This window comes from Geospiza fortis, unplaced genomic scaffold (assembly GCF_000277835.1).
Source record: "Geospiza fortis unplaced genomic scaffold, GeoFor_1.0 scaffold900, whole genome shotgun sequence".
NCBI lineage: Eukaryota > Metazoa > Chordata > Aves > Passeriformes > Thraupidae > Geospiza > Geospiza fortis.
The window spans coordinates 891,155-913,113 of NW_005054496.1; the positions used below are offsets into that span (position 1 = coordinate 891,155).

A 21,959-nucleotide genomic window follows, 5' to 3' on the forward strand; every position below is an offset into this window, starting at 1 on the left:
CCACTGCCCCATGTGCCCCCCACAGCCCCGTGTGCCCCCCAGAGCGCCCTCAGAGCCCCGGGTATGGGAGAACCTTGCAGGTGGAATTGAAGGATTGAAAATCGGAACCACTCTTAGAAAATTTGACCTTTTGCATCTGATGAAGGAGTTGGAAGACAGTAAAGGGGTCTATTTCCCTGACAAAAAACCAGGTGTACCATTTGCGTTGTCATGTGATGTTGTGGAAGTAACACTGCGACCCCTAATTAAAATTGAAACCATTGATGACAGCCAAGGTCAGCAAACCGCTATTAAAACTGTGTGAGCACCAAGTTACTAGCGAGGCCCCAGGCAGCGTTTTTCAGAGTTGCTCCACAAACATCAGAGGATGGCAGCAGTGAATAGGGCACCAGCTCCAGAGCAGGAGCAAACCTGCAGGATCTAACCTGCAGCAGGGAAGTGATGGAGCAGCGGGGAAGGCGCAGGGCCAGAGCCGCTGTGGACCCCACGGCTCCAGCAGCTCCAGCCAAGGGCCCAAGGAGCTCCCCAGGAGCTATCGAGGACACACAAAGGCTGCTTCCCCTCCTGCCACTGGCTTCCAGCGTTCCTCCTGGCAAAGCAGGCAAAGTGAAGGTCTGCGCCCCAGCAAAGTGCTTTACGAAAATTACAGATGGCAAGCAGTCAGTCCTTTGTGAAAAGGGGAGATTCAGTCAAATCCAGTGGTTTCACAGGGACACATGGGTCCTGCTGTGACAATTACCTTCCATTCTCTGCCAGTCAGAACAAGCACTGCCAGAAGCAGCCCAGATTCACAACAAGCCCTCACAGCTAATGAGCTCCTGTCTGGTGGTGTTTAAGCTGTCTGCCTCCTCCTTATAAACACCACTTCAGAGCAGCACGGCCTGCTTCCAGTGCCCTCTGAAAAGCAAAAGTATTTTTATCACTCTTCAACAAGATGCAGTGCTCTTTCTTACCAAAACCCCAATCACCAGACAGCAGACTCAAGTTAAATATTAACAGGTAAAACTCTCCCTAAACCTACTTACCTCTGGGTTCACAGCTAAAGAGATAGGAACACAGCTGAGAGCACACTAATTGCTGACAAATGTCATCTTACTCCAGTCCTATTACATCGTCATGGACATCATTTAATCCCCCTTGGAAGAAGTTTAAGCAAAAAGACACCTCTCTAGTGCTTGAGATAGGACTCAAGCCATTATTGTTGTCCATTTGACAGCTAAAAATGACAGTAGCTATTAATCATCCTTCAAGATATGCTTATGCATGTATGAGCAAAGCAGAAAAGCACTGCAGCCTGTTACTTATAAAGGTTTGGTTGCTGAAGTTTGGGGTTTTTTTAAGGCACTGAATTGGTCAAAAGGCTGTTATAACTGGCATTGCTAAAGAAGAACATTCAGTATGCAATCAGTCCAAAAAGGAAAATGAAATTATCAACCAGTGGATCAATACTGATTCATCAGGAACCAGACTTGATTCCATCTCTGTTACTCACCACTTTTGGGGGCAGACTGACTTTTAAAAAGATGAAACAGTATTACAATCATCCCTCTCATCATCTAAATCTGCAGAATCCCTTCTTAGGTCACTCTTCTGATGACAAAACTGTTTGGGCCTATCCAGTAGCTGCAGCTGTGCCTACACAGGTCCAAGCAGCAGTAGGACAGCACTCAGTGTGTCCAGGAGCTGGCCCTGGACCCTTTAACCTTCCAGTTACTTCAGCCACTGCTGCCTACAGCCCAGCAGTCACACACACACCCTGCAGCTGCCCCTAGACTTTCCTTCTGTCCTGTAACTGGTCATTGGTCCTCAGTCTCCTAGTTAGTAACAGCTTCAAACCACTGCCTCTGTACCTGCTCTGGGAAAGGTGGATGCAAGAAGCCACATTCTCTATTTGCTATTTTCTACTTTTCATCTTTTATCCTACATATCCTGTTCTGCAAAGACCTACAGCAACAACTTCTGCTCAAACTTTCCCCTCCCACATCTTCCCATGACCATTCTAGGATGGCATTATGAGGCTGTGTCCGGGGGTGATGTTATGACACTGTAACCCCTACCGTGGCCTTTATCCCCACACATGGGTCCTGTAACTTAAGGCTCAGAGGGGGAAGCCGGGAAAATTCCTCAGCATGCAGTTTGTGGTCAGCTCCCAGATCCCCAGCTCTCTCTGCTGTGCAGCCGGTAGAGTTGTGTCTCTGCTTTTAGCTAGCTCGTTTGTTAGCTGAGGCACGGAGTTTTCCTGGGGCTGTGGCTGCTTCTTGGGGAACTGCTCAGCCCTGCTCCTGTCCAAAATGCAGGCCAGCCCGGGAGCCGCGGCCCGGCGGGGGAGGCTGCAGGGACATCCCGGCTCCGGACCCCGGGAGAAGCCGAGCAGGACTCTAAGATACCAGCTTTCTGCACAATGAGAAAGTTTATCACCTAACATTACTAATTCTTTTTTCTCTGTGCCTGCGTGCACTCTGCTTGTTAAATAACAGGTTTGGGGTTTTTTTTCACTTTCCTCCAAGAAATTCCTTTCAAACCTGTGGGGAGGGGCTGCCCAAACCTACCTTTCTTTAGAGAACACGTTCATTTTAGGATGTTTCCTTCTAATTTTTCTCAAACTGAGACAGACTGCCAAACAGATGACTTTTTTTTTACCCTGCCAAAAAGACTTTAGAATGCAAACTGGACTGCTTTACATTTCAAATGCCATCACTTTCCTTTAAACAGAAGAAAAAAATAATTAGTATTTTGGCTAGGGGATCCTAAAGGAATAGCTTAAGTGTAATTCTAAATCACTTTTGAAAATGGCTCTCCAGGACATTTGGAAATAACAAGCTTAATGCTGTTTGATTTCAGTTTGAAGGAAATTTACGAAGTTCACACTCTGTCACATCTCAACTGCTTGAATAAAGTCACAGTATTCACATGCAGCATAGCTACTTTCATGTGAAAAAGGGGGAAGGTACAAAACTGCAAGGCAAGCAAACTGAGACCAAACTAGAAAAGTGACAGGAAAAAATAATACTCTGTCTTATATTTCCATATAGAATAGGCTTTACTAACTTCAAAAATAACTCTGCTGAAAAGTATAGGGCTGATTTTAGTACACAGGCTAGCAAAGCTGCAGAATACCTGCAGAATACACCTGTGCTCAACAACAGGAATGACTCACTTCAAAATTACCACCGCAGCTGTCGTTACCCCTTCTTCATCCCACAAGGGTTTGAGCCTCTCACATAGACACCTATTCACTTAAACCACGGGGATGAAGGCCTCTTTCTCAGACTGCAGGATGAAATCCATCTACAGGTCACCTGGTTTTAACTCTTCCTTTTCCAGAGCCTTTCCCGGCGCAATTCCCGCAGCCCGAGCTGCAGCGCGGGGAGCCGCCACGCGAGGGCGCCGCAGCCCCGCCGCGCTCCCGCTCCCATCTCCCGGGATCCCGCATCCCGGCGGCTCCGGGAATTCGCCTTTGGAGCCCTTCCCTCCCTTTTCCATGCACTAACAATACACGGCAGCTCAGGCCGAGCCATTTGGCACTCACAGCGTGCAAGGAGCGTTTGGAGCTAAAGCTGTTACGGCTTCCTAGAAATGGAACAAACGGAGGGGAGAAGCGGGCAGGGAGAGACGGGACATAGCACGGCACTGGAAACTGAGCTGGATCGGGTGAGGAAGCACTGCACGGATTTCATTCACAGTACAAGTACTCAACATGTTTAAACATCAGTTTCTGAATACCGTGTTTAGCACACAACAAAACAGCCCACTCCTAGGTCGGTTTCAAGCCAAGAGCAAGATCTCAAGCAGCATTCCTTAAAGCAGCAGCACTTGATTAAATTGTGCAACTGCTCAAGCCACTGTTTCTCGGTTAGTACACCTAATTCATCAGTGTACCCCTACAGAAAGGCTATTTATCAATTCCAGGATAAATAACTCCCACCAATTCCTCTTTTCATTTTTCAGGTAGTTACATTTGTTACCCTAATCCAAATAGAAATCCACTTGAAATTACAAATTGAATCATAAATTAGGTCAAACTTCAAAATGTCACGATTAATCAACTTCAGTAATGCAGTTTGCTTATCACTTTACGTCCACAGTCAGGTCCAAGGTTTGTGAGAGTGATCTCAGCCCTGCAGCTCTTTCCTTTAGCTCTTCTGGTGGCACTGGAAATGGATCAAGTCTGTCATTGCTGCAGATCCTCTGTGTGTATGGCTAACAGGAGATGTTAATGAGCTATGCACACACAAAAGACTAATTGGCTTTGCCCTTCTTAAAACAATATTTTTACATTAAAGATTTGGTTCTGTCCACCCAGTGACCCTCAAACATACAGGTGAGCAGATACTGACAACCTGAAGTTGTCACTGAATTCGGTTCCAGATTTCCTTAAATTCCCTTTAATTTCCTTAAATCCAGGTTTCTTGCCACTGCCCTGACCACAGGGGAGGCCGTTTTGGCTGAAACAGCTATCAGTGCTCTTTTTCACAGCAGGACAAGAGAGATGGAGCTGTTGGAGAGTCCCCACTGACAGCCAAGGTGATTTGAAGCACCGGACATGAGGGTAGAGCTGGGTCTGCTTAGCCCACAGAAGAGAATGCTCAAGGAAATCTCATCAATACCTGAAGGGAACTATAAGAGACATCTTCACAGTGTTACCCAGTGACAGGAGAAGAGGCAGTGAGGGCACAATCACAGGAGGTTCCACCTCAACATAAAGGCAAAGTTATGGGGTCTCTGCCTTTGCTACTTATATTGGGCAAAAGGTCCCCTTCACAGAATTTCTACAGTCAGCTCCATTTTCAGATTCTCTCTTCCCGTTTGCTCTCCAGCACACAAGCAGATCTTAGATCTCTTAGACAGAAAGGTTATCACTCCAGTGTGGTACAAAAGCCCCAAATATTCTATCAGGATTTCTAGTTCAGTGTTCATGAAATGTTTACTTGCTCCTGCCCAGACTGGGGCCCAGGACAGATTAAGTGCAGAAATCAGAAATGCAACAAGCAGCTTAACAATATCCACCTTGTTCCTGCAAACAGCTAAGGAAGTCACAACGAACATAACACAAAAACACAAAGAGACCCCAGAATTTTATTTAAAGAAACATGTTCAAATGCAGCATTGAAAACAGAGAGTAGAATGCCAAGAGTCAGAGAACTTATGCAGAGTTATGTTTTCTTTGACAAACTAGCACCATTGAATCACAACTCACAGACTAATTTATTTCTAGAGGTTACAAAACCTCCATCATTATAAAATTTCTAGGAATTCTATTAAAAATTGGTTCTCAATTTACTCCTCCTACAGAGATGAAAGCAGTCTGAAGTTTTCATATCTACTCATTGTTCAAATTACCCATAAGAGACAGTTTACTCTTAAGTCTAAACATCCTGATCATGGGAAAAAATATCTAAAAAGTGACCTCCACAAGTCTTTACAAACTAAACAAGTAAGAAAGATCTACTGTGTTATAAATATACACAGTACAATATGTACAAGTCTGGTCTTACAAAATAAGAGCTTCCTAGTCCATAAAAATACTAACTCAACTACAAAGTTTTCTCAGTATTTAGTCAAGCTGTCTCAAGCAGTCACCATAGCAAATTCCTAAAATACTGATTTGTACCATAGCACAACAGCTTGAACGTGTTCACAATGGGAAAGAACCCAACACTTCACCATAAAACTGATTTCTAAGCCTAAATTTCCCACTCAGGTTTAGTGGTACTGTTAGTGTTTGCTACTTATTTTAATGTCACAAGGCCTTCACATGTTTCTAGACTGTGTTTGAACAATTCAAAGTGCTGAAAGTGCAATCAGAGAGTAGAGTTTTGTATCCCTTCTCCAGTACACCCTTCTCTGGCACTGGCAACAACAGCCAAGGGTTCTAGGTCTGTGAGGTGCAGAAGGCACACGCTCATTTGTACATGCTCAGAAGTATTCACACACACACACATGCACTTTGCTTTAAGGACCATAATATTCTAATATTATGGCTTCCTCTGAGTAAAGAAATTCAAAAATTCCTTTAAAATGCCTTAATGCAGACACCTGGAATTCATAATGACCCTGATATGAAGTGCTTAAAATTACTGTGAGATGGTGTTAGAAAAAAATGGAGTTTTGGCTTTAAACTTAGGCTATCCAAGTATTGCTCTGGAACAGAGAAACACAAAATCTATGCTCTCTCACTCCATCAAGCAAGAGCCAGGTCACATTCACCACATGGTTTATCACAACAGTTAACAGCATTTGTGAGTGTACACACACACATAACCCTTGGCATTTGTTCTTCTACTAAAGGCCATCTGCAGCCTGAATGAAAATAAAACTATTTGAAAAATGTTTCAAGCATTACCCTGCTGTACTTACACATGAAAATACAAGAAGTAAGAAAACTGAACTGTGCCTCTGCCAGAAAACAAATCACTGACATAAGTTAACACTGCCTCCTTTCCTCCTCCCTTCTCTACAGTGCTCTCCTATGACATGCATCATAGTAGCTTGTACTGTTAAAAATTAAGAACATATCCCTCTTGACAAAGTTGACAAGTTTTTCTAGTGGGCACATTGGCTTGCTGGAACGTTTATAATGATCCTTGCAAAAGGAGGTCTGGAATGTGACATCAGCACCGTTGTACAGGATGCGGATAAAGTGTTCTTTGGGCCTCTTCCCATCCTGCCACAGCTCAAAAACTAATCTGGCAGCAAATCTGGGAAATCTGGCCTCTGTAATGCCCAAGGCACTAAGAACAGGTGACAAGGTGACATCATGTGCAGAGTAGAGGACAAACATTTCCTCCTTCTTGCCTTCTGCAATACGCTGCAGCCTATTGACAGTCTGGTTGAGGAGAGGATGAGTAGCCAACAGTGCATACAAGAAGTAAAGTTTCTTTTCCTGTCTTTCCCTCTCATCCTCCAACTGGTGTCTCTTGATTACTTTGAAGTGTTCCATACCAATGCAGCCAGCTTTGGTACATGGAAATGAGACATTATGACAGAAATAGCACAAGAGAGAATCTATAGGGTTAGAAGCTCTCAGCTGCCTGGTGGGAATGCCCACAATCTTTGCCATATCCACGTAGACCTTCTCCAAATTGCTGTTTTTCACCCGTAAGCTGTACTGCCTGCGCTGCTCCTCCTCTAGGTAGTGGTTTCTCATGGGACAGTCGCAGCTTCCTGAGCAGAAAATGGTGCTCCACTGGTGCCTCATGTTAATTTTCTTCCAGTCAAAATCTGGCAGGAAGGTGTAGAGCAGGGCCAGTGCGCTCTGCAGGGTTCGGCTCTTCCCCGTGGTCTCCAGGTAGAGCTGCTTGGCTGTCCAGTCACTGGGCAGCAGCTTGTGTTTGTTGATGTAAATTTCTCTGAGCAGCTGTCCATTTCGCAAGTGCTGTACAACCCCTGCATTTTGACAGAAATTACAACACGTGATTAGAATCTTTGCAGTTACGCAAAAAAAAAATTACAGCTAGTAGCCTTACTGATAAACTTACAAAACTGAACTGCACTTATGATGACTGTTAAGAAAACTGAAACATGAGAAACTTGCTATTCTTCAGTATTTCTCATATTCTAGGAACTAGCCTGATACACAGAAAAGAAGTTGGTTCCATAAAGTTTGTTTATAACCTCAGTGGTTTAATATTAATTCTTCGGACTAAGACACAGACTGAATGGGTCTAACATGACCATAAAAGTTAGGTGTTTTTGAAGACTGCACCTCAGTCAGGTTTTCAGACCTGCAGAGAATGCTGCACCCCTGAAAATTTATGGCAGCCAATAAAACCACTAGCAGTCAGGACACAAATACATAAAATGTAAATTAGTGTGTAAACTCACAAAACAATCATGAGGTGTAGCAATTGCATCCAGCTTCCTTCTCCATCTTCCTTCAGGGAGTATTTAAATTGCTTGATAATTTATGCTAAAGCTCTGCCTTTATCCAGCTGGAGAGTGTATCCTTCTCAAGTGCCAAAACCTCTATCCCACAATTCACATTTCTTGCATAGCAGCAAAGCAATAGGCCTGAAGCCTTTATGCACTAGAACACCTCTGTATACCTTGCTGCAAGCCACAGGAGTCCCCAGATGCCAGCTCAGTGACACAATCCAAGTGTTTGTGCAATTTCAGCGGTATCCTGCCTTGCTTTCTCCTGGCATCACTTTGCAAGACTTGACAGTGGCCAAGGGTTCCTTCCAAAGAGATCCCAGAACACACAAGAATTTGACAGGCACCAGATGTGTAAAGCATATCCATAACACCAGGTTTGTCTGCTACATCAGCATCTCTTGTAGGGGACACAGGGTCCCTTTGAATCCCAGCCCCGTCAGTAACAGAGCACCAGATCTCCCTCAGGAGGGACTGAGCAGTGCTGTTTGTCACAAGGCTAACAGAGGAGCTTTGAGGTGTGAAGCAACATGAAAGAAAGGTGCTCTGACTTGCTACAAAGGAATTTAAAAGGGATGCCAAGATTGACCAGTATGTAACAGGATTGTCAAGCTATAGGACAAAGCATGGCTTCTACCAACTGTTACCACTTGTACAGTTGAGTTACATATCCCAACATAGCTGAGGATATGACCAACATGACAAGCTTCCATAAAAAAGCATTTATGTCAATATAAAGAGAATCAGAAAGTCCCTTCTCAAGCAGACCTTCTCTGTTTAACAGAGCAGAGGATGAGACAGAGCTGCTAGGGGAACTCACCTGTCTGTGTAAGCTCTCCCATTTCACACAGGGAATGACTGGGGAAGTGAGGCAGGCTGCTCAGAGAACCATCCATTTGGGCTGCAGACCCTTTGGACATATGCTTAATGAAGGCTTCAAGCTGAGGATGAGAAGGTTTCCTAGAGAGATAAAAAACCAAAATGTGAAACTTCCAAAAGCATATGGGAAAGCAGCTCGAGGAGTCAAGAATTCCAAGTATGTCAGCTCAGAAATTTCATTATGTGAAGTTATTTCCCACTGGGACAACATCTGCTCTTACTCAGGACTTCTGCAAGTATGGAAAAGAAACCTAACTACTTACTATCTACCAAAGAACTATAAAGAACTATGTCTTGTCACATTAAAATTATGATACCTTTCACAAAGTCTTTTAGAGCAATTTCTGGAGGTTGCTTTGAATTCAGTCACTAATACTGTTATGAATTAAAATGAAAAAGAAAATATATTTAAAAATCCTTAAAAAACCCTCCAAACCTCTCTCGTTTCTGAAGTACCAACACTCTTTAACAGCACAGCCAAAGCCAGTTACAATGTAAAGGGGTTCAATACAGCACTTTAAGTAGGTCATCTTGAAGGAATTCTCAGATATTGTAATGTGCAATGCTGACCACAATCTCAGTTTTTATTTCTACTTCCTTCAGCTTCAAATCAAATAGCAAGTGTAGTCTGTTATGTGGGACTGGAAAGCAGTACCCAGTGTCCCCATTAAAACTGGAATCATTGTTTAGGGTATTGCACTTTTATCCAGGAAGGAAGAGGCCAACACTCCTGGACACATACACAAGTAAAATACTCTGCCATAGAAGTAATGAATGCAGGTGGAAGAGATATTCACTAAAATATCCAAGTTAACTCACTGAAACAGAGTTCAAGTCAGTGAAAGAATGCTTAAATCTCCCACACTGTACTGGAAATTTCAAATACACCATAGATTCAGCTCACTGCAGTACTGCTGCAAAGAAAGCTACAGGTACAAAAAATCCCACAATGTAACCCAAAGGTAACATGAACCTTTAAAAAATGAATCGGTGATCAGGTTCCTACAGCAGAAATGCATTACACAAGTGGGGACTTCCTTGTTAAATGTCAGCAGTTACCAAAGGTTACAGTCACCTCTCTAATTTTGTGCAGAACTACATCAGAAACTTCTTGGCAACCCAACTTTGCTCCAGATGGTTCTTGTCTAAATAGGATGTTCAGTTTGAACACAGTTATCTTCATGTTGCTTAAAAAAATAGATATAAAATAAATTTTGTCAGGGATCTCTTAGCTCTGGGATTTGCGTTTACTGCTCATATTTACCTTTGTTAGAAGGATAAACTATTTTGGATATAAAAATCTCAGGTCTCAAAAAGAAATCTTTCTTGCATGACACACCAGAGGGAGCAGTAACACCACTAAAGCAGGAGTGAGAGTCTGGAATAGAAGTTAACTGGGACAAAGACATCCACGCTCATTTAGAAGAGCCAACTGAGAAACTCTCACACATGAGAGGACCTCTTGCACAGCTCTGCTCACAGCCTGCACATACAGGACAGCTCATAAGAATCAGTGTCTGTCAACAGAAAGGCAGCTCATAGCATTTTATAAAACTTGAATTTTCCAGTATTTAATTTCTTTTCAGGAAAAAAAAATCCTGGCAGGAAAATGTTACTATTATGTCACAACCGCCAGTAAGAAAAAAATGCAAAATGAGACAAAAAGCATATTGAGATTAAAAATCAAACTGATTTTTTTCATTTTACTTCAAATTAAAGGAAAACTAGCCAATTAATGATATTTTAAATCCATAGATTCTTGTGTATATTGTAATTTTAACTGGGCAAGTGAAGATCAGTATTTGCAAAGCAGAGAAAGAACAAAGCTCAGTTTTTATTTCTCAAGCAGTAGAGGCTTCCTGTGGTACAATCATACATTAGAAGCTTACTCCAGGTCCAGATGAACATTTCCAACAGAACATTTTGTACATTGCACTATTTTCACAGCCCAGCAGTGAAATCTAAAAATGGAAGAATTAAATTGAGAAAATTAAATTACACCCATTAGCAAATGGCTTTTTAAGCTTATTACAGAGGTATCAGGCTGAACCACCAATTTTCTAAATTTTCAACTTTGTAAAACTCTACACATGAATAAATTGAGAATCAAAATTTTCCTTAAACTCTGTTCATTTAATTAATAAGTTCTGCAAATACAGAACTGCTTTATCCATTCTGCTTCTTTTGCTGCTTTGCTTACAAAAGCCTGAAAGAATTCTAATGGAATCAAATCTGTGCTGATAAAACTGCCAGCAATCACTTGTGGGAAGAAAGAAAGGGAAGAAGAAAGAAAAGTATTTATCTGTACTTTGCAAAAGGATTTTTCTGAAAAAATGGCAAGCAAAATAAATTAACTTTTAAGATAAAATTACAAAAGGGATGATAATTGATGATTTTATATTACAGTGCATTAATACAGTGTATTAATAATATTAGACATGGAGATGCAAGTTACTTAACTTTGGATTACATTGGATTTAAAGTGAGCACAAGATAAGCCCAAGTCTGCAGAACTGCATTATGAAATATATGAAATATGACTTTTGGACATCTTTCTGAATAGAAATTCAAAGCTTACTCCTTGTTAAACAGATATCCCTGTACAACTGGGCAAACAAACATCTATTTTTCTCAGCAGCAAGACTTGCAGCAGCACTCAGGCTCCCAGCTGACAAAGCATTCCCCATCCCACCCCAAGGCTTGGCTTTTATTTAGAATATGAATCCTCCTGTTGAATTGGCCAATTTACAGATGCTGCAGGAGATGGAGTATCCAGGCAACACGGCTGAGGCTGCTGGGGCTGCTGGAGCAGGAAGCAAAGGAAATTGCTCCGTTGAAAAGACTGAATTATCCTCAAAATTTTATTTCCATAAGAGTAATCAGAAAATAAAAATGAACTAAAGAGATATCCTGGCCTTACAATGGCAAGCTACCACATTTGCAAAAGGTGGGAGTATAAAAAATATTTCAAATTTTGTCAGAAAATGGAACAGCTTTTCATTTTCATTTTCATAAACCCACTAACAACAGCCACATTTCCCAATTTTAGCATTTTGTTCCCTTATTTAAAATCTGTTAATTTGCCTTTTAATAATTTTATTTGTGTACAATAGAATAAATTTTATCTGTAACAAAACTGAGGATGCTTCTTTTCCCTCAAATAATTAATTCAGTTGATCCTTTTGTTATTTACAACCTAAGTACTGGGATAATAGATCCCAGATTGAATACTCTGGTTTTCATGCACTAGCATTAAAATGGACCAACATTTAAATCCTCAATCAACACTTAAATATCATATTTGCAAAGGCCTTAAAATGCTTTAATATCACCTTTTATTGCTACACTGTAACCAGTGTAAAAGGGAAGAAATATTGCACAACTATTTGAACTATAACATGTATTTCTGCCAGGAACAGAGCTGGCATCCTTCAATAAAACTTCCTATTTCCTTGAGGAGTTAATACAAAAATTCATGGCAAAAGCTGAGAGGAGCAGGCTTCTCACAAGGAGTTGCAGAGCCCTCAGTGCATCCCTCAGTGAGTAAACATGACCCCACCAGGCTTCAGACACACAAACATGACTTTTCTGTAACTGTACAATACACGATTCTGCCTGCAAACGATCCCAAGAGTGAATCCCTTTCTCTTTACTTAAAATGCAAAAAATCATTTTAGAACTTCAAGCAAAAATAACGTGTTTTCTGTGAAGTTCAAGTAGGCAAAAAAAAGGGTGAGAACAAAGGACTACTACAGTGTGTGCTTTTCACAAAACAAATGAATGGGAAAAGCCACTACACCCAACAACAGATCAGTGCAGTCCACAGAAGAGATCCTAAGGCAGCAGTAGTACAGTTGGGGATTATTTATTCATAAAGGTCTCACAGCTTGTACACTTTTATACAAACTCCTCAGTGCTCCCCTGGCAGGGGGAATGAGAGGATCTGTGAGGTCCCTTCCAGCCCAAACCATTCTGTGGCTCTGGAATTCCATCTCCTCCACTGCTGCCTGACTCTTTAAAGCCAGCAGAGGCCTCAGGAGACCTTTCTTCACCTGACTCGGGTCTGGATCCTACTCTGACCTCACTCCAAGTCAGATCCACACCCCCTTCAGCTCACAGTATGATACTTGTCTCATCTCCCACCTCCCAGCTCGTTTTTGTGGCAGTTTCAAAACATGTGCATATTGAACCTAAAATTCCGTTATTTGTTACTAAGCTTCTTATGATTACCATCAACACTTCTCAAAATGTCTTCAAGTATATGCTAATTAACCCAGCTTACTATCAAATTACAGCAGTCTTCTGAAATCATTTTAGCATCTTCCAAAAAGCGTTTCTGCTCTCCCACATACAAACTCAGTGAAGAAACACTGCATATTTTTTACTTCTGACACTATAAATGTGAGCTACATAAGGAAAAAAATGTGTGGGATTAATTTCTTTCCCCCATAAGCAAATACTACAATGAACAGATTTTCATAACATCATTCAAGTAGTTTTCTTGAGGAAAAAAAAGCATTATTTGGTTCCCTTTGGAAATTTGCATCCAGAACAATAAAAATTATAACAATAATATTAATTGAAGTTTTAGATGGAAGAAATCTCCAAAGCATTTAATCCATTTGCTTATATTCATCCCACACTTATATGTCACAATCCATAATTCACAAAACCCAAGCACGACCTCAAGGCTATTTTGCATATCCATTAGAAGTCCATGGGGCTGTGGCATAATCTGCTTAATTAATGAATTCCATCAGCTGAATGCCAAGTCAAATAAAGAGCAGCCTGCATATGAGCAGCTTGCTTATCTGATGTTGTAAGTCCAGAAAGCTTAAACAAGCCAGACTTCCCATCAGACATCTCAGCTCAACTGTACAGCAGCAAGAAAGCCTCAGTTCAAAGGCAGTGATTACAGACCCTGTCACACTCCCCATATAAACACATTTACAATCAAGCTCCAAATTTACATCACAAAGGAATATAAGCCTGACAGGCAAACACAGCAAATAACTTCCTGATGCTGAAGTAATGAATGTTCCACTCAAAACAATGGCTTCATTCTAGCTTTATTCAGTCAGGTCAGCTTTAACACATCTGGACAGAATGGTGCAGAGCCAACTCCTTTCATCTTTCTGCTGCCCTAAATTAGGAGAGGAGATGCTCTTTTACATAAATTTTGTTCTTGAGGAGACAAGGTCTTTCAGTGGCTGTGAGTGGTAAGGGATGTGTCATTGACACAGTGATGCTCTAATGCTCACAAATCAGAGAGAGCCACGGGTGTTCCCCTCTGGCCTCCCCAGAGCCTGGCTGTGCCCTCTCAACTGCTCCACTTGGTCATTCTGTGTCAAAGCCACACTGCTTCCTTGCCTTTTATGGATAGTTTTTCTGACTCCAGGGCCTTCATGTTGTACTCCTTGCCTGAAACTGAATTGGAAGCAGCTATAAAAGCTTTTCTGACAAATACAAAACTGAGGTCTCATGTGGCACACTAATATTGAGAAACACAGCTACTCATCTAACACTGTCACTTGCTGTTAACATCTTTTCAATAAAGCTTTCTCACATACATTCTAACATGACAGATATTAAGAAAGATCAGAAGATCAGAGCCTTTAAGAACTCCAATAGAAGTCTGGATCATATTTCTCTACTTAGTAATTCATGCTGAAAATAATCTCACCCCTTACAGAAAGGTCATTAAAAATGTTATCATAGCTATTAGCAAACAATTCATTTTCCATCTTTTAGAAAAATTAATGTTTTATTAAAGCAACTCCCACTCCACTCTATGGCAGAGATAACTGAAGTTTGGTCTCCTCTCTGCAGCCTCAGGAATGCACATCTCATTTCAGGAAGCTACTCAGTTTGCAGTGGGCACAGAGGGCTTCTGGGCTTAGGGACCTCTCAAGGAAATCCAGCTTCTCCTGAAGGATGTTGGACCAGACCCCTGGATGACACCTCTTGACAAAACAGGCATTTTGGTAGAAGCTGAAGTGTGAACACAGAACAGCAGCAGCCAGTGTCTGCCCTCTTGGGCTGCCAGTGCACACTGCTGGCTCGTGCCCAGTTTTTCATCTACCCCCAGCTCCTCTGCAGGGTAATTCTCAGTGACTCCTCCCAGTGTCTGGGATTGCCCTGAGCCAGGTGAACCTCTTGAACTTCTTTACCCTCTTGAGTTTCTCATGGATCTGCTTCTCAAGCTGGACACAAATTTCTTGTCACTGCCAACTTGCTGAGCATGCACTCAATTCCACTGCCTGTGTTGGGAATGAAGGGATTGAAGAGCACTGGTCCCAGAGCCCTGAGAGACACCACTCACCAAGGGCCTCCATGGACACAGAGCTACTGATCACCTCTGCATCCATTCAGCCACTGAGCAGTCCACCCTTCCAATCCACATCTCTCCAGCTGCAGTTAAGGATGCCATGAGGGACCACCCTGAAAGCCTTGCAGAATTCCGGGTAGACAACACTGGTCACTCTTCCCTTGACCCCTGTCTCAGTCACCCCATCACAGAAGGCCACCAGACTGGTAAGGCACACTTGCCCTGAGTAAAGCTGTGCTGGCTGTCCTGGATCATCTCTTTATCTTGCACTTGCCTGAAAATTCCTTCCATGAAGATCTGCTCCATGATCCTCCCAGGCACCAAGGTGAAATGTACTTTCAGCGTGGCAGTAACACTCCAGCACAACAGAGTAAAGCCATTTGTGAGTCAAGAAATCACGTTCTTGCTTTTCTGGTGTGGAATTAAAGACAGAGGAGATTCCATGCTATTCTGGAAAAAGGTATTTATGGTCCATCTACTCTGCTTTGTGTACCTACTGTGCCTCTTTTCCTGAGTAATGGATGCAGGAACACAACACACAGCCCTCAGCCACTGAAATCTCCACACCTGACACTGCTGAGGGGACAGCAGCATGAAGAGGTAGATTTGCCCAGAGGTTTTGCTAATATCTTGGTATTTTCTTTTAATTTTAAGTATTCAGTAGGTTCATTGGTAAGTCCTCTGCTGAAAAATCACCGTCATCATCCTACTTAAAAGTACTTACATGTAATCAAACAAGCCATGGCAAAGGTTGGGAAATTACATCATCACCAGGCTTTTCTAATGCTGTACACTATAATTCACCTGTACCAGTGAGTAGAATCTAAACAAAAAATGAAGGTTCTCCCACAAAGAGCAATTCAGATCAGATCTGCAGCTCAAAGTGATTCAGGTGTGAAAACAGTTTTCAGCAACCTACAAAGACATGATGTTAGACAAAAGCACTATACTGAAACAGAAAGGAAAATGATGTTTTAGTGGCAGTTAGACACAAATAACTAACTTGTGACAGATCTAAACAGAGAGAGGTAACTACAGGAAAGGGGGAGTTGTCATGTAGCAAACAGTAGCACTTTCTGTTAACTTGTATTTTAATAGTTAAATGTACAACTCCCATTTTTTCCCGAATTTTGACACAAATCATTAAGGGAAAATTCTGATAACCTATATTTCTGCAGAGTAAAAGAAAAAATAAATATAAATATGGATAAATAAATACAAATATCCTATGGTAGTGCTGAACTGCCTAAGAGCTTTTTGTATTCAGATGAAGGCAAGAGTGAAGGGAAGAGACCATCTCAAACAATGCACTTACATTTTCAAAATGTAAAGTAGAAACTTATCTAAGAGGAATGGCAACTTAAATATCCAACTAAATAGTTTTTGCTTCTTAAAGAAATATGAAAACTCTGTCTGAACTGGTAACATGCAATAGCTTTTGTTTCAAAGAAGATACTGTGCACCACTGATCCAGGGGCTGTTTTTTTAAACCATGGCAATACACAATGGTCAGAAGTCACAGCGTACTTCAGGCTGCACAAATTGTTTCCTGAAGAGGAAAAAAATTATTCTCAAGCAAAAAAAGAGCTCAGTAAAAACAATCTCCAAGAATTTTACCTGCTGGGCACCAACATGCAGTCGATGTCAGGTCTCTTTGTCTTGGGAATGGCATACAGAGGGTACCTATCGCCGTGTCGAATCAGCACTTGAACCGACACCAGCTTAAAATAATGAGGGGCATGACCTAAAGTGAAGAAAGGGAAACCAAGGGAAAAAAAAATTACCTATATCCACTTTCTTTAATATAAAATAAATGTAGGTATCATGAGCTTGATAGCTTTGTTATTGAAATGAAAAAAACACCCCTAGGAAATTACAATTTACCAATACAAGAAAGATTTCACTTCAGATTGCAAGACAAGTTATACAAGACTGGCTCCTAGCATATCTCCACAGTACATCTGAAGTCCACCAACCACACAAAACACTACTCAAGCACTGAACTCTCAACACAATAAGGTTATTCCACTTTCATAATGCCTCTCTTCAGGTCCCCATCATAATGATGGATTTTGCAGCATGTCTAATCTGGATCTTTCTGACATACTAGTTTGTGATTTATTTGATAACCATTAGTAGGATATGCTAATGAAGGACTTCATTCAAACTTGCTGCAGCTGCTGTGGAGTAAAGAATGCAAATATGCCTTCTAGCTGACCATGTCTAATGGCTTGTAATTCCAAAATAATTACTTCTGTGGGGTTTTTCTTCCTGAATTCCAAGTCAACTGTTTGAAATGCAGCTGACGTGTAACAAGAATTACAATTCAAATATTAAATATCTATGCCCCTCCCAACCCTTTCCGTTTTAGACTTATAGCTGACTAGTGGCTGGACAGAACAATTTCCAAAAATCAAGACAGCGAAGGGGAAGGGGAAGGGCAGCAGCAGGTTTGGAATGATTTAATGTAACTCAGTGACCAGTTGGCATTTGCTCCACCTTCTCCAAGCAGCAATGAACTGACAGTGCACAGAGTTCTCATTTCCAATAGCAGCACAAAGGAACAAGCAGCTGACCTGAGGTGCGCCCTCCCCAGCCCAGCTCACCTTCCATGCTGCGCTCAGCGATGCTGGGAACGTTGCAGTACACCTGAGCTTCATAAACAGGGTCTATGGCAGGGGGCTCCGTCAGCAGATCAGGCATTATTCTCTTCCTGCTCTTGGGATTCAACCCATCCTCCCTCACAGGGTTTACTGGGATTAAATGCACTGAAAGATACAAAACATTCACCATACATCTTCAAGAGACTTTAGGGACATAGAGGATTATAACTTTTTTATCATTATTTTTAAGTAATTATGCACAAAGATTACGGTTTCATGAAAGGATGTCTCTCAACAGTATGCAACAACTTCACTGTGATTTTTTTGTTCCTCATTTACATAGCCCAGAAAAGCTCTTTGGCTAAGTCAATGCTTGGCTAAGACTTCAGGAGCAGACCCAGCTGTAGAACAACTCTGAGTTTTGCACTCTTCTTGAAGCTGCTTTTTCTCTCAGTCTCTCAGCATGAATCACAGAAAAAGTGTCACAATAGGTCTGACTGTCCCCCATAATTTTTATTTAAAAACTGACATTGAAGGACATCAGCAAAAGACACAGTACAGTTATGATGAGGGTAGTACAAACCACTGGGAAAACAAAGCAGTCAGGATTGAAGGACTGGATTATTCATCATTTTCCTCACTAATCCCTGTCCTTACATTGCCACCTTGTCAACCTTAAACAATCTGGCTTATTAAAAAAAAAGGCATAGAAAATATATTTCTTTGAATGAAACTGAGACTCCCCAAAAAATATGAAACACAAAGAAATGCAGTAAACACATACAGAGGAGAAGCTAACAGAAATATCACCACTAAGTCTCCTGACATGTAGATGAAAGTTGAAGCATATCTAAATGTAAGGCCAGAGTTGTAATGACTCTGCCTTCAAGTGAGAGCATCAGTGAGTTTTAATTAATGAGTCTTCCCAGACTATACTTGTAATAACAAATGCCTCTATTCTATTCTATTTTCTATTTTTTGGAATTTTAATCAGAAGCTTTAGAGGTAAAAACAAGGAGGAAAAGTGTTCATATTTTTAGCCCCTTAGTCTACTATCTTGAGAGGAAAAAAAAATAAGCAAGAAAGAAAAGATGGGACAACAAATTTCAGAGCAAAACTTTACTAATTCTTCTGTGTCAGTTCCTCAGTTCCATCTTGACTCCCAGTTCCAATTTCAGAGGTGAATTTGCTCCACAATAAATAGTTGTACAGACCAGGAAAACCAACAAAGACAGCAAACCAAAGCAAAACACATACAGATTTTATGAACACATAGCCAGTAATAAACACAGGCTCTTCATTCTTACACTACAATACATTACACTTCAAATATTTTATGTGGTCACTCTTTGCCAAAACCAGAACCCAAGCATTTTCCACAGCCTTGCTAGAGCTGTTGACAAGGCCAATACCTGCCAAGTGCAGTGACTTGAAACTTTTCACTAAATTGCTTCAGATTTTGCTTTCAGCTGTGTTTGGTGAGAATATTAAAATGTAATTTTGACTTTGGACACTTTAATTGTGGAGCTCAGCTGCCACTTCTGCCTTTATCTACCAGACTCAATTTTTAACTCCTTGCTTAGGCTCACATGGTTGTGAGACATTGCAAACCCCTGCCTAAGACACTGGCAGTAACACAGAGCCTTGGCAATACCCACCAGAGGCTGGGAGCTCTGGGCTTTGCAGTACACTTGCACTTGGGGTATAAATCTCAAACCCAAGAATGTCATACAACAGTGACTGGACTCTGCAAATAAACAGCACTGCAGACAGCAGCTGTCCATGGCACAGATTACAGGAACATTCTATTGGCCAAGGTTCCAAGCCAGAAAAGGTTACAGCAACAACTCCCAGCTTTCTGCAGCAATTCTGTCTAGAGCAACCCACAAACAACCCAGCTACTGCTCCCCAATGTCACACACACAGAGCTGGATGAAGTAGCTCAAGTCAGCTTAGACACAGGAGTGTTCCAGCAGACAGGGAAACCATACCCCAACAGCAAAAATTCCAAGTTAACTCTGATCCTAAATTTAAAAGCAAAATAAAGATCCTAATTGTTTCATCTAAGGCAGTTTTAACCACAAAAACCCTGAACAGATCCCACTTTTGTACTGAGACTATTAAGGGCAGAAGCCAACAGAAGCATACAGCAGCTTTTTAAAATCAAGTGCCAATGACTCCTGAGGCCAAATACCTTGTCTGCAGAAAGCAAGTCTCAGAAAGAATAGGTCTCTGATTTATCCTAATCAAACTGATTGAATAAATACCATAACACTGCCAGACAAATTCAAGAATAAGGAAAAGCACTGAATCTTACAGAGAAGCATCTACTGTCTTTAAAATATTAAAATAAAACTGAAGATTATGAATAACATTTAATATTATTTAATATTATATAATTTGATACTATTCTTGGTATTCAAAATAACACTGCAAGACTGCCAGAATATATGTTTGCAATTTAAAAAGCAACTGAAAGAACATTTTTAAATGTGAGTTTTAAGTCAGTACAGCAGCTATAGGTATGACTCAAGAATATTTTGTGGACTTATCTACTGTCTTTAAAATATTAAAAATAAAACTGAGGATTACGAATAACATTGAATACTAAGAATAACATTGAATATTAAAAATAACACCTGCAGGACTGCCAGAATACATGTTTGCAATTCAAAAAGCAACTGAAAGAACATTTTAAAATGTGAGTCTTAAGTCAGTACAGCAGCTATGGGTATGACTCAAGAATATTTTGTGGACTGGAAATGGACTCAGAGATAGAAATATCAATAGTTCATGTCACAGTTGGTAAAACTGGTCCTTATTGTACAGTGAATATGCTTGGCTTATACAAGGGAGAAGATCTATGATAATCACTATTTGCTTTTAACACACTGGAAATAACACATATTGGATGAAAATAATGGCAATCAATCAAATTACCTACTCAAACACATGGATCATCTATATGATGTAGCTAAATAGAAAAAGGAATAACATGAACTGGGCACCAGTCTCTGCAGTCTCCTAAAATTCTCCACCAGGTGCATATACAAGAAAATAACAAGTATTTCAGAGTTGGGGGAATGGGGATAGGAGGGAGGAGGACAACAGGGAAGAAGGACAACACAGGACCAAGGAGAGATGAATCCCAGCTAGAGCTGCCTTCCCACAGCTCAGCACAGTCACCCTGAAGATCCCACCCAGCCACACTGGTGCTCCTCAGCCCTTGTCAAAGCTCCTCAGAAGCTGGAACTTTCTGCAGCTTCAGAGCTTTGGGATGAGGATCCCAAGTAACACATACTCCCTTCGTATTTCTGGCTGCTGAAACAACAGAGTATATTGAATATTTTTAATATTCAATTTTATTCTTAGTTGCTTCTCAATTATTTCCTCATCTCCTACCATTCCCTGGACATTGTTAGTGCCTCGTGTATTTATGATGTTCTCTCCTTTCTCCCTCCCTTCTCATTTCAAGTACTTGGCCTCCATGCTCCCTTGCTGTGCTCATTTGTCCCACTTCTCCAGTCCTGCTTCACACTCTCATCCTTTCCAGCTCCCTTTGCACAGCAGGCTCCATTTGGTCCTTCATTTTTGTACTCCCTGTCCCACACAGAGCAGTTCTCTAAAGCTCTTTGAAGAAGAGCTGACAGTCTCTCTGTATGCAAGTATTTCCCTGCTGAAATCCTCCCCTGCAGTGTCAATGCCACCTCTGTCTCCCCCGTGGGTTTTCTGGTCCATTTGTAAGGGACAAAAGTACAAACAGTACTGAACTGATACAGCTCAGAGAGGGAAAAAAAAATTTAGAAACCCCTCACATGAAGCTGAAATTTGTTCTTTTTTTCCATACTCAGTTCTGCTCTTCCAGCTGTAAATCATTACAAGGTCAGAACACTGCTACACAGTTTTCACATTGTTTTTTACAGCTTAGCAATATTTTATGTGAATTTCTCTATTAGTTCACAGTAACATGCACTTGCCCAAAACAGAAGTCTGCCAATGTGCACACAGTCACACTTAAATCTATGATTAAGGGAGGTTTTGAGCAGGATTTTTCCACTGCTGTGCCTTTCAAAGCTCATGTTTCACTACGACAGGAATACAACAATGTAAACTAGAAATGTAACAGATGATTTTGATGTGCATTTAGCCCAACCAGAGCAGTTAATAAAATAGATCTGAAACATATTTCATTATCTAACTGGAACCTTTGCCAACACTGAAACTATAAAGAATATGGACATGTTATTACAGAGGTAGTTTGACAACAGAAAGGGAAA

General features: G+C 41.2%; 1 protein-coding gene across 2 annotated transcripts in view; it reads right to left on the reverse strand.

The window, feature by feature from the left end:
- Nucleotides 1-5,052: 5,052 nt before the first annotated feature.
- Nucleotides 5,053-21,959, reverse strand: part of PXYLP1 (2-phosphoxylose phosphatase 1) — a 47,768-nt gene continuing 30,861 nt past the window's right edge. For both annotated transcript variants that reach the window (XM_005428649.2, XM_031063327.1), the window contains 4 exons: nucleotides 17,686-17,847; nucleotides 16,697-16,823; nucleotides 8,693-8,832; nucleotides 5,053-7,386 (listed from right to left, as the gene is read on the reverse strand). In XM_005428649.2, coding sequence (XP_005428706.1) covers nucleotides 6,455-7,386; nucleotides 8,693-8,832; nucleotides 16,697-16,823; nucleotides 17,686-17,847 — 1,361 coding nt within the window. In that variant the 3' untranslated portion in view covers nucleotides 5,053-6,454. The remainder of the gene's footprint in view (nucleotides 7,387-8,692; nucleotides 8,833-16,696; nucleotides 16,824-17,685; nucleotides 17,848-21,959) is intronic.